Consider the following 13,315-nt stretch of genomic DNA (forward strand, 5'->3'; position numbering starts at 1 on the left):
CAAACTAAATAATCAGTCCAAGTAGGCATACATGTCCAATAACAGGTATGCAGAAAACAGGACTCAGCAACTTTGTGCAGCCTTTAACCCAGACCACCCAAAGATTATATTCCAAAGCCTCTGAAATTATTTTTTAGCACAACCAAATACAACATTGTAACTTAATAACAAAAACATTAAAAGCTTACATATGAAGACAGGGGGAGACGGAAAAAAGAGCAATATGTGGTACTTATATATGATTTCAACTGAGCTGATCTACAACTATCACTTCAAAATTTGCACTCAAAGTGATTTTTCCATTGGACTCCACACTACAGTCTGGGCAGCGAAGTAACTCCATGATCCCAGCTTTTAGTTCAGGTGGGGCTGACTTCTTGAAGTTTAGTCCCTCAGTGATTACTTCAAGAATCAGTTCTCCTTCCTCATTCCCCTCAATGAAGCACTTTGTGATATCTACTTCACATGGCAGCAAGTAGCTCTGGTAGCTAACTCCTCCAGAGTCCAGATACTGTTTGACTTTATCACTGACCACAAATGTGAGTTTTGGGTTATGAAACCTGTGACCGTAGGTCTTGTCCAGCTTTCCCCAACCAGTATTACCTGGAATAGAGAACATGAAAAAAAAGAACTGAGAATTCATGACCTGATTTTCTGAAAAGTTGTATTTGAGAACAATGCGAACATATTCAAAATGTCCACGCTAATGTGAAATATGAACTTTGTGTACTTTCATATTAAAACAAGGTTGTACATGAATCATCCATTAAAATACAGCAGATTCACTAATCAAAATAATGAAGTGCAGTGGTGCTAAAAAACAATCCTCCAAAACAATCGTCTTCTGGGGTGACGTGTCTTGAAAATTTCAGTGTCTACATTGATCATGGTATTAAATTATATGGTATTTTATTTCCATATTTGCCTCCACTTAAAGCTTGTTGCAGGAAGACAAAAATTTGTTTATGTCTGGTCAATATCCTCCAGCAACCTTTTATTGCGTATACTCTTTATCATCTGGTGAGGCTGAACTCCTGACTAAAAGATATCAGACACCTGTTTAACTTTACAACATAAAGTAAAAGCAATAAAATACTGGGCTGGAAAAAAAAGCAGAGATTCTCTGACCATTGCAACAAAAGAACAGGCTGTAAGTACCAACTTTAGGGAGGCTGGTCTCAACCATAGTATGTCCAACCAAGATGTAGGATGGGAAAGGATGTCCCTAAAGTCAACCAGTCATTTGTGATACATTTACTGTTTTCAGTATAATATCCCCCAAAGAAGACTGTTTTCATTCTGTAAAACCAGATGCATTCACTGACCATCCAGCACACTAATGATAAGTTTCCCATCCTTGTTGAGGAGACTCCGGAAGAAGTTGACTGTGGCTTCATTATCCTCCACATAATACAGCATCTGTTGGTTTAACAGAGATTAGGTGCTGAGAATTTAATGCTGGACATTGGTTTTGCTTAATTCATGTGCCATGGAGTTCTGGAAAGTGAACAAGATAAAATAGAGTTTGTGACTACAGTCACAACACCAACCTCAAACATGTGAATGAAGTCAAACTTCTTGGTCCTCCCTTTCTCTTTCCAGTCTTTCTCAAACTCTTGGACTGTCATGATGTTCCAGTTCCATTTGATGTAATCTAATCCTGGAGTCTGAGACACCAACTCTGCATCAACAGACACAGAATAGAGTGATGGAATGCATATTTAAGTATTTTATCAATGTCTATTATCAATGTATTGTTATTCCATGACTGTAGGTGTAAGTTGTCACAGGTAAAACATTCATTTAACTTGTTGGGGACAGTCCCTTGCTCAAGAGCACCTCGGCAGTGCTCAGGGGGCGAACTGCTAGTTCACACTCTTTTTGGGTCTACTTGGGCCTTGAACTGGGCCACTTACAGGCAAACCAGGATCAGCAGGGGGTGAGAGCATTACTGTGTTGAATATGTTGAAGAACAGATGAAGACGTTGGCCCAGTCCACTGTAAGGTAAATGTCAAGTAATATACAGATACCAGAGAACACCTTCAGAGCTCGAGTAGTGACCATTCCTGGAATGACCAGGGCTGCTTTGGAAGCAAAATTGAGACCTACAAGATATAAGACTAGTGGTCACATTGTCATGACTGACAAGAGTATATTCTATGTGTTTAGTGATGTCTTTTCCTTTTGATATTTATTCTTTAAAACTACCAACGCTACCATCTTGTCCAGGTTAAGATATTCTCCGTCTACCTTCCATGCTTAATATAGGATAGGATAAAGGATAAATAAACCTGAAAAATCGAGGCAGTACCTTTGTATTTACTTATCAGCTCGGGTGTAGGCTCCACCACCTCATTGTCCACCGTCATGTCTGGGTTCTTCAGATGGAGTGCGGACAAAAGCTCAATGTCAAGATCACCTGCAGGCACAAATTCACACTTAAAAAGCACAAGTTGTATGAATAAAATATAACATTATAACCAAACCTGTCCTGTTCAGGAGATAAGAATGTCAGAGCATTTGGTGTGGCAGTAGGTCAGTCCTGTGGGCCTTGGACAGTAAACATGCAAACTCTGCACAGAGCAGGGCTCGAACCCGGAATAACAGCGCTGCGCACTGCACCACCGTGCAGAATTAAAGGTATGCTAAATGAAATAAAGCTGTTTGAACTATGTAACAGAAGTGAAACAGAAGCGAAAAATGTTGATAGTGCTGTTATCAGGGAATTGAGGAACAGGTTAAGATGAAATATCAATGTGAACAGTTATGTGAGGTATTGTAAATAAATCATCTAGAAGGCAATGTCATGGTGGTCTGATCAACTAAGGCAAGCCCAAAGACACGAGTGTAGAAAGGCTCCAAAATGAGAATGGGACTCCTCAAGATGTCAAGACTGTCACATTGGACCTCACTACTTAATGAGAGTAGAAACATCCTCTACACCTGGATTATTTTTTCAAAACCAAGAATGATTGATATAACAAGGAAAAACTATTGTTTTTGGATTTCCCCCCTGCTCAGAAGCAGCGAATAAAGGAATTTATTTTGGTCTCAGAGAATGAGGTGACTGTCTAAGGTCAGCCTGAGAGACTCAGCAGATCGACTCAACAGTGCCCTTCACAAACGACTGAGTGTGAGAGTCTGCTCTGTAATAGCATTGGATGAGGACTCATCGCAGAGCTTGAAGATATTATAGGAGGATTTATTGCCTACTATTAAATTCTTTTTAATGGACTTTGCCTCTGTTGAGTAAAAGGGACCACTCTTAAAAAATAAGGAATTTCTAATACGAAAATGAGAAATTACTGAAGTATATCTTCCTTTAGTTGCAGGTGTCCGATAAACCAACCCTTAATGTTGTACCTTTTTATTTTAAAGCACAGCAATGGCCTTAGCAAGCACAACCAGGTTTTTATAAAACAGTTTCTCACTGTTCAACTCAGTTCAGTACTAAAAGTATAGTATTAGTTGTTATTATTAATTAGTGCATGTTCTTACCAGGTCCACTTCCAATTCCAAGGACATTTATATGGGACTTTCCATTTATAGTGCTGAGGAACGAAAAGAGAAACACTTTTTTGTATAAATCGCATAATAATAAAACAAATAAATCTATGGATAGACCTAGAAAAAAAGAAATTATAGGGCAACAGCTTATTGCTAGCACTTTTTTCCAAGGAAAATGTCAACTAAACTAATTTTGTCACTAATAGCACTTAAAAGCCTTGTTTTACCAGGCACATAGTCATATGGAATAGTCCATCAGTTTACAGACAGAGCACGCAGCTACACTGGAAAACATGGATAAGAGGAGGAATTCAAAAGTTCTCAGATGTTATATATTGTGATCTGTTTCTCCAAAGTGTACTATCTGTTAATCTTTTGTCTGCTCAATAATTTTCTTATTTTGCCTTATTGCCCTTCATCATTGCCCTTAAGATACCCTCACAAATTATCTTCTTAATTAGTAAAAGTATCTGCGTTTACTCTGCTTTAACCCACCTGAAATCCATTCATTTCTCCAGAGCATCACAGATTAATTTTAGTAAATCTAGTATGAACCTAAGTCGCAAATAGCTCAGAAATTTGGAGTTAGAAGCCACCAAAACATGGACTTAATCCCTAAAAATCATAAACGCATCACAAACCATACATGGTAGCAAAGAAAGTACAGGAATTAAAAATTACCCAGACATTATATCATGGAACAGATTGTTGATGAAGTCCTGCATAGCCTGAAAGTCAGTGGAGTGGTCATAATAAACCTGCAAGGCTTTCTGGTACCGTTCACCGTCAGTGAGCAGACTGGGCAGTGGAGATCCCATGGCTAATTATCTGTCAAGAAAGTATGAAATTATCTTCACAATGGCAGGAATGCAAATACACAAAAATATGTCTGTGTGTCTGTCTTTATTTTATTTGTTTATTCTGAACAATTCTACCAAGTCACATCAACCAAAAAGTATGGGATGCAATATTTGCATCGGAAATTGCATATTAGAAACGCATATTAGACATGTAATGTGCAAACCCATTTCCAAGAAAGTTAATGTGATACGTTTAAAAAAGGCAAACATTTGCATCTCATTTTTACTCCTTATTCCTGCAGAATTAAATGCTTCGTCCAGTGGATTCAAAGTTTCTAGAATTTGCTGTAATGTCATTAAATTATTGCTGTTTTATTGTTCACCACTACCCATATAATAAAAACCCCTAACCCTAATTAAAACATTGAGACATCAGTAATAGACTATAGTGCAAATGATATTATACCTACAGACAGAGACTTTATTTACTTACATGTGGATGCAGTTCTCGTGCTTCTGGATAGATGAGTAGAATGGCATGAAGTCCTCCCACAGCTTTGTTTTAAGGAATGAAAAGGTGCCAGACAAGAAAATCCTCCAATGAGAAAGCTTTTTGGAAGCCTACCCTTTGAGAAACAGCGTCAACAACACGGGAAAAACCGAGGCACACAAACTCATTTTCAAGATATCAGCTGTGCTCTTTAGTTCAAAAGCCCCACCTTCCATCCTCACTTACTGGGAAAAGATGCTGCTAGGATCATTGCAATGGAACAGCGAGTAGAAAAAGGTAGATGCGCAGTAGTGGTGGACTACAGTGTGAATTCAGAATATGCAAATCATTGACTCCACAGTGTGGTAAATCTGTCTCAACAGCTACTTTGTGTCAGACTGATAGAAACATGTCTGCTAATCTGTGCCAACAGATGCACAAGTTGGGTGTGTCTTTTGCAGGCACACAATGGTCAATAATGACTGGGATGGCATGGAATTCCAGCTGCCAACCTTCTGGTTCTTGACCGTCTCACTTCCTGTGCCACAGCCACTCCCAGACCTGGACCAGGACTCAATCTGAAACTGTTTGGTCCCATTCCAAGAGGCAGGAGTCTCTAAAGTCTCTTCACTATCCTCTCAACTGTCATCACAGAAAGGTTGTGGCAATGATCACATAATTCGAACCAGTTGGACTGGTCTATTATGATCTACCACGCCATAATGTTCCACCCATCCCAGTAAAGACAATGACAAATCTCTTTCTACTGGCTGTGAATAGCATGAAGGTTTCTCCGTCTGACATCTGCTGAATGAGTCAAGATTAACACGCCATGAGTGACAAAACAAGGATATTAATGAAGCTACAATCGTCTGTAGTAACTTGGACTTTGTAAAATTGCCATTTCTGCATGTTATAAGTTTGTTGTATTTTGATGTGTAATAGAAGAAGCATCATGTCTCTTGTCACAGTTAAGTGAATTTTCCAAAAGCATGGACGGTGTTCTTGTCACAATGCCGTGAGAGCCCAAAGCACGACAGAAGAGTCAGAAGAGGGAGTCCAAAATCTGTAATTTATTTCAAAATTGGAATTCACAAACCAGGTAATCGGTCCAATTAGGCTTACATGTCCGATAACAGGCAGAAGACAGGATCCAGTCACTTAAATTGGATGTTTTTGGAGGTGTGAAGACACCGGAAAAGCTGGAGAGATGGAGAGAACATGTAAACTCTGGACAGAAAGGAATTAAACCCAGAACCTTGTTGCTGTGAATCAACAGTACCATCTACAACACCAGTGTGCTACCTTGAACCAGATGACCCAAAGATTATACTCCAAAGCCCACTCATTTTTTTGCATGGACAAATAAAGAATTATATGCGAGCTTCTAAAATGAAAATTTAATTGTTATTAAGTAATCATGTAGAGGGAGAGAGAAAAAGATATGCGCTGCTTATATCGATTTAATTTCAAGTGAACTGATCGACAACTACCACTTCAGAAGGGCAGTTCAACATGATTTTACCGTTGGACTCCACACTACAGTCTGGGTGGTGAAGTAACTCCAGGACATCAGCTTTTATCTCAGGTGGGGCTGACTTCTTGAAGTTCAGCACCTCAGTGAGGAAATCAAGCATAAGTTCTCCTTCCTCATTCCCCTCAGTGAAGCACTCTCTGATGTCTACTTCAGATGGCAGCAAGTAGCTCTGGTAGCTCACTCCCTTGGAGTCCAGATACTGTTTGACCTCATCAATGACCACAAAGCTGATTTCTGGATCTCGGAACCTGTTCCCGTAGGTCTTGTCCAGTTTTGCCCAACCACTGTCACCTGGAACAGAGAAAACAACACTAAGAATTTGTGGCCTGAGGCCCCTGATATTTTTGTATTCAAGCACATCAGAACTTTGAGCTGGACATACTCAAAATGAGCATTCAAATGTGAAATAGGAATGATTTGTACCTTTAAAACAGGTTTAAAGCAGGTTTCAGAATTACCAAAGAAGATTGTGAATGAAAAAAAAAGAGTCACAAACATAATATAACATCTGTTGGTTTAACACAGGTTAGGAGCTAAGAATTCAAGTCTGGACACTGGTTCTGCTTAGTTTATGTGATATTATGATATTGGTGCTTTAAAAATACAAAAAAGAATACACTGGAACAACCTTTTTACTAGTTCTCAAAACTATCCTACATGTGCATAGACACAAACAAAACGATCTTCCTCATATACCGTATATACTTCCTGCAGACTTAACCACACCCAGGAGTCTAGAGCCCCCTCTAGGTAACTCCCATGTTACATTCTCAGGATACTACAGCTACAGAAACAAGACATAAATGTTTAGTATTAATATATATATATATTGCTACTCAATGTTTATAAGTGTAAGTTTTAACAGACAAAACGACATTGATTTTCTAAAGAGCTGTTAAGGAAATCCTCTATATTTTTTCCGCATCAAAGAACTTTCACTTTTTACTTACACTGAAGTCATGCCGATGAGGGATTTGTGCTTGATTCATCTGTCTTTTATTCTCATGAGGTGATTTAATGTATTTCATTGCCTCTTTATCCATGTTGTGATTTTTTCTCTTTTAATGTTGCATGGTCTCATTGTTATACTCCAAATTAATTTGGGAAATTTAGTTACACTACCTACGTGGCCATCTTGACCAAGACTAGATATCTTGTCTATCGTCCTTGCTAAATATACATGTACCGTAAAATAAAGGCAGTACCTTTGTATTTACTTAGCTGCTGGGGCACGGGCTCCACCACCTCATTGTCCACCATCATGTCTGGGTTCTTCTGATGTCCTACAGACATAAATACAGATTTTAAAAGTACTGAAGTCTTAGGGCTAAAATCCAAGGTTTGTCATCACTGAACATCTAATCAACCAGCACATCCTCAAATTTATCTAATTTGTGTTGAAGATTAACATGTAATGACTCCATCAATCCGTCTTCATCCACCCATTCGTAGTCAGGTCATGGGAGCAGCAGCTTCAACAGGGAGCCCCAAACTTCCCTCTCCCCAGCCACATCAACCAGCTCTGACTGGGGGATCCCAAGGCTTTCCCAGGCAATACCGCTCCTGTAGCCTCAATGCTCCGTCTAATCTCACCTTTCAATAAACCAACCCACAATATTGTACATTTGTAAGTTAAAGCGTAGCAATAGCAGTACTGAAAGTCTAAAATTATTATTTTTTATTAGATATTATGTGTTCTTACCAGATCCACTTCCAATTCCAATGACATTTATTTGGGACTTTCCATTTATAGTGCTGAGGGACAAACAGAGATATATAGTTTTCTGCAGAATAAAGGACAAGGAAAATTCTTTGCTATTGGATTGGTGTCTTTAAAATGAATTCATTTCTTCATAGGAAGACAGACAGGTTTCAGGAAATTTTCTATTAAAAGAAGGAAAATTAAACTGGAACAAGAGAAGTTATAACTGCAATCACTAAAAACTTTAAAAAATATATATCAAAAGCATCAGTGAGAAAAACCACACATGGTATCATGTGTAAAGATTACCTAGACATTATATCTCATAGCAGATTGTTGATGAAGTTCTGCATAGTCTGAAGGTCATTGGAGCAATCCTGACAATGGTGGAAGGCTTTCCGGTACCTTTCACCATCACTGAACAGACTGGGCAGTGGATATTCCATGGCTAATTATCTGTCAAAGTATGAGAATATTTTCACAACAAAGACAGAAATGCAAATATACAAAATGTGTCTGTCTTACTTCATCCTTCATATCTTTTTTTTGAATGCTTCTTCTTAATTGAAGTTGTTCTGTTGTACTATCGTTGGTGTAATAACAACTCTTGTCCATCCTGTTATTTTAGGGATTGTTATCAAGGTCAATAATTCCATTCATGACTTTAGTTCATTCATTTCTGCTACCTTTTTTTTGTTGTTGTTTTTTTGTTCTGTCACTTACTAGTTCCTGTATGCGATCAGGTCATTCCTGTCACCTGCGTTCTTCAGCCACCTGCTGCACATCAGCCGATCAACCCCCACTACTGAAACTCTGTTCAGACATCCATTACCTGTCAGGTTGTTCAGCTGCTGGTCCTACTCTCCGGCTTTCCCCTTCCATGCGCTTTTCATGTTCTATTTCTGCTTGTTTCCTGGATTCTGCCTGCTTACCTGCTCTGTCTGACTCGTCCGGCAGCCTGGTTGCAAACTGCAGAGTAGTGATGACAAAAGGGTTGACTGAACCTTATTTTGAACCACGGTGTCATAAAGTGGTTCACTACCTGAAGCTTTATTCAGTTTTCTTGGGTGACATCAGGAGATCATTGTTTATTTAGACTCATCATTCAAATGAACCCCTGCAAATTTGAGGCACTTTTTGTGTGTAATAATACTTCCATGCATGGCAAAATATAATGCAGAGTTCAGTTTACCTCAAGACAGTAGTGAATCTTTGGCATGCACTTCAAAAAATTTGTGCGTCCCAAAAAGTAATACAATATATTGTAGAAGGTGTATACAAGGATGGAGTTTTGACAGCAGTTCAATACAAAAACTAAACAAACTTAATTTTAAATGAATCATATTTAGGTGATGTCAAAATTAAGGTAAATTTACTGTATTCTATCCAGTTGTTTATTGATCCACATTGGGATCCAGGAAGCAAGAGCTCAATGAGGTTCCTGAGGACTTTATGGTGAGGGACCCTCAGCCGTTCACTGTGGTGAATGATCTGAGCATTTGAGGCAAAACTGGATCCTACATACACCACCCCATGTAGGAATACAGTTAAAGCCATGGTGGAGGGGAGATATGTGGAGGAAGATGAAGGGGCAAACACTGAATTATTGACCACTGACATTGTCGGCCTCACAGCTGATACGCGGACCTCCATTAACATGTGAGTGTTCTGGTGTTTGGCTCTGTGATGTTGTTGAGTTGCTGTTGTTGTTGGACACCAATTCCTGAGGGTAAAGCAAACACGGCACCTGTAAAACCAACATGTTACTCATAGCAGACGTCATCTTACCTTCAATGTATTTACCATCCCGTAGGTAAGAACGGCTCCTCTTGAATAATACGTCACTCTATTTACACTGCTGGTTTGCAATGCTTCCTGTTAAATGAACACATGAAGTGAACTTGATTTTAAGTATGCAGTGGCATCAAATCATGCTTGAGAACGCTTCCCGGATGGCTCTATAACTCAAAAGTCCAAATGTAAAACAATGGCTATTCATAACGTACAATACGTGTAGAACAGGGACACTATGTGGTGTTCCAGCCGTCTTAAAAAACACTGAGTATCACGTCAAAGTTCCACCTGTCAAGCCTCATCAGTGACGTCTACTGAAGCACGTTCCGGCCCACTGCTTCACTATAACAGGCCTATCGAGCTCGAAGCATACTTGGGAACTTCAGTGGTAGAGGTAGAATCACTATCTCTGCCCCAGAGAAAAACGTTTTAGGGGGCAGAGCAACCATTGGCTGAACAGGTTATAAGAACCTCTGTATTCTTTGAATTGAATGTAGGGTTCTCTTGGCATCTCTTCCATGCCTTTGGAAACATTTACCCAACTGTAGGAAGGTTTTCTTACTAAATTTGCAACTCTGATGGGGTCTCTTAACATTTAGGTACAAGCGTAATTTAAGTGTTTACAAAATGTTCTACATCTCACCAAAATTAAAACTGAACCACCCAAATATTATCCTCCAAAGCCTCTGGACTTGTGAACAGACAAATAAAAGCAATACAATGTACAATTTTAAAACGTGTAATTAGTTTCACAACAGGTTTTATTCAGGGAAAGTGAATGGTAGACCATTGAGAAGACAAATAAAATTGAATAACAATGTGTTTGCTGAGGACTTTGGAGCGTGATAACGCCTATGGAACTCTGCTGAGAGAAAGACAGAGATGTAGGGCTTATAGTTACTTGATTTTAAGTGAGCTGATCCACAACTACCAATTCAGAATTGTTTTTCAACATGATTTTTCCGTTGGACTCCACACTACAGTCTGGATGGCGAAGTAACCCCAGAACCCCAGCTTTTAGTTCAGGTGGGGCTGACTTCTTGAAGTTTAGCACGTCAGTGAGGAAATCAAGCATCAGGTCTCCTTCCTCATTCCCCTCAATGAAGCACTCTGTGATGTCTATTTCAGATGGCAGCAAGTAGCTCTGGTAGCTCACTCCTTTGGAGTCCAGATACTGTTTGATTAATTCAATGACCACATAGCTGACTTCTGGTTCACGAAACCTGTCCCCGTAGGTCTTGTCCAGTTTTGCCCAACCACTGTCACCTGGAATAGAGAACATGAAAACAACACTAAGAATTTGTGGCCTGTGTCCCTGACAACAGAACTTTGAGCTACATACACAAAATGACCATGGAATTGTAAAATATGATGTGTTTTATATTAAAACAATGAATTTTGTAGGATGATGCAACATAATCACCAAACAAGATTATGAATGAAAATAAGTCACAAATGAGCATCAAATCACGATTTATATTATTGCTCTACAACATTGTACAGTGTGGAAAGGCGCAGTGAGACAAGGGTGCAATAAGACAAGGGTGCAACGAGAGACTCATATTAAAATTAAAGGGAGCAGATCTGGTGAGTCAGTTAATGTATAACCAGATGCATCCACGTACCAGCCAGCAGACTGATCAGAAGTTTCCCATTCTTGTTGAGGAGACTCTGGAAGAAGCTGATGGTTGCTCCACGGTCCTTCACATAATACAGCATCTGTTGGGTTGAACATAGTTAATGAGCTAAGGACCCAATGGTAGACATAATTTCTGTTTTGGAAGAGGTGCCACGGAGTTCTGCAAAATGAACAAATACTACGATTGTGATAGTAACACCAACCTGAAACATGTTAATTAAATCAAACTTCTTGGTCCTCTCTTTCTCTTTCCAATCCTTCTGGAACTCTTGGACTGTCATGAGATTAAAGGTCCATTTGATGTAATCTAATCCAGGACTCTGACACACCAAATCTGTATCAAAGGATATAAAATGGATCAGTGTCAGTTACAAAAGAAATGTTAGATAATAAAAGAGTGGTGGAAGTAGCAATCAAGAAGATCCGGTGACTTCAAGCACTTTGGAAAAATCTATTGTACCATCTTGAACAGGACTACCTGACAGAAGCCATCTGAATGGGACCTTCTGTGCTAAATGAAGGATAAATAAAGTATTAAATGAAGGCAGTACCTTTGTATTTATGTAGCTGCTGGGGGACAGGCTCTACCACCTCACTGTCCACTATCATATCTGGGTTCTTCAAGTGGAGCGTGGACAACATCTTGAGGTCAAACTCACCTACAGCACAGAATAAAAGAACTCAAAAGTGTTATGAATAAAATGTTAATGTTTTCTCATCGCTGGACCGATCTTGTTCAAAATTAAAGAAGGTCAGGACATTTATTCAACCAGCATATCATCTAGATTGCAGACCAGTAGAGTTCAGAGGTTCAATGAATTCTGTTCAGAAAGCAAACCAACTGTTTTTGGTCTTTATACAAATGAATACACAATTAAAAGCCAAATAGAAGTATAGAGTTTCAATTATCTGAAGTAAAACTAAAGATTTATCTCCATTAAGCAAGTGACCAATAGGCCAACCTACAGTGACCCACCTGTTGAGTGTGGAGCACAGCAATGACAACGGTTTGAGGAGCTTTTAGCAAGCTGTTTTAACAAAGTTTAGTACTGAATGTGTACGAGTAACAGATTATGTTCTTACCAGATCCACTCCCAACTCCGATGACATTTATTTGGGATTTCCCATTGATGGTGCTGAGGGGAAAACAAATATTTTGAGTCCAAAATAGTCAGGTCTGTATGTGTAGTGTGCGTAGTATAGTGTTATGGATATATTGATTACCTTGATGCTATCTCTGGCAGCAGATTGTTGATGAAGTCATGCATACACTGAAGCTTGTTGGAGCGCTCCATTAAAAGCTGGTAGCCTTTCTGGTACCTGTCGCCATCAGTGAACAGACTGATCAGTGGAGATTCCATGGACGACTGTCTGTGGAGGAAGAAAGAAGGTGTTAAAGATTAGCAAATTACATAAGCAATTAATATATACGTGTTTTTATAAATATATTACTTTTTGTTTTGCCAGCCAGGAGCCTATGCCAGCTGGCTGAGGAAAAAGTGCTTATAAAGCAGATGGAGTTCATAACGATAAAACAAGGCGAGCCCAGTCCATAAGACGCTCGGTCAAGTGGAGCAGGCAGCTCAAAATGTAAATGTGACCAAAAAAACGGTCCCTAAAGACAACAAAGGTAGCAGACAAATGACATTGAAATGAACAAAAGCAAATCAATAAAAAAAGGAATTAATTAAAACAACCACACACACACACAAACACACACACACACACACACACACACACACACACACAAGCAACAGGAATGGAATGCGTGTCCGACCTAACAGCAGATGAGTACAGCCTCAAGGGTGACAGGAGGGTTCCAACGCCAACCATCAGCGTTCGACC

At 39.3% G+C, this 13,315-nt stretch overlaps 2 protein-coding genes across 2 annotated transcripts; both read right to left on the minus strand.

The window, feature by feature from the left end:
* Positions 1-5,058, minus strand: LOC137606573 (histamine N-methyltransferase-like). Its single transcript, XM_068331889.1, has 7 exons — positions 4,802-5,058; positions 4,190-4,336; positions 3,500-3,552; positions 2,313-2,420; positions 1,551-1,681; positions 1,326-1,419; positions 1-603 (listed from the first exon to the last, which is right to left on the minus strand). Exons 2-7 carry the CDS (start codon positions 4,324-4,326, stop codon positions 245-247), a joined length of 882 nt encoding a protein of 293 aa, XP_068187990.1. The 5' UTR covers positions 4,327-4,336; positions 4,802-5,058; the 3' UTR covers positions 1-244.
* A 1,209-nt stretch (positions 5,059-6,267) lies between these two features.
* On the minus strand, positions 6,268-12,831 carry LOC137606394 (histamine N-methyltransferase-like). Its single transcript, XM_068331642.1, has 6 exons — positions 12,695-12,831; positions 12,554-12,606; positions 12,022-12,129; positions 11,674-11,804; positions 11,457-11,550; positions 6,268-6,626 (listed from the first exon to the last, which is right to left on the minus strand). The coding sequence occupies exons 1-6, from the start codon at positions 12,829-12,831 to the stop codon at positions 6,268-6,270; spliced, it is 882 nt and encodes a 293-aa protein (XP_068187743.1).
* Positions 12,832-13,315: the final 484 nt, after the last annotated feature.

The sequence above is a fragment of the Antennarius striatus genome, chromosome 13 (assembly GCF_040054535.1).
Source record: "Antennarius striatus isolate MH-2024 chromosome 13, ASM4005453v1, whole genome shotgun sequence".
In the NCBI taxonomy this organism is placed as follows: domain Eukaryota; kingdom Metazoa; phylum Chordata; class Actinopteri; order Lophiiformes; family Antennariidae; genus Antennarius; species Antennarius striatus.

Excerpts from the sequence above, each read along its gene's own strand:
- LOC137606394 (XM_068331642.1), bottom strand. The coding sequence starts at position 12,831 with ATGGAATCTCCACTGATCAGTCTGTTCACTGATGGCGACAGGTACCAG. Across the intron at positions 11,551-11,673 it reads ATTTAATTAACATGTTTCAG|ATGCTGTATTATGTGAAGGA; the intron begins GTTGGTGTTACT and ends TCAACCCAACAG. Across the intron at positions 6,627-11,456 it reads TCTGATCAGTCTGCTGGCTG|GTGACAGTGGTTGGGCAAAA; the intron begins GTACGTGGATGC and ends TCTCTGTTCCAG.
- LOC137606573 (XM_068331889.1), bottom strand. The coding sequence starts at position 4,326 with ATGGGATCTCCACTGCCCAGTCTGCTCACTGACGGTGAACGGTACCAG. Across the intron at positions 3,553-4,189 it reads TTCCATGATATAATGTCTGG|CACTATAAATGGAAAGTCCC; the intron begins GTAATTTTTAAT and ends TTCGTTCCTCAG. Across the intron at positions 604-1,325 it reads TATCATTAGTGTGCTGGATG|GTAATACTGGTTGGGGAAAG; the intron begins GTCAGTGAATGC and ends TCTCTATTCCAG.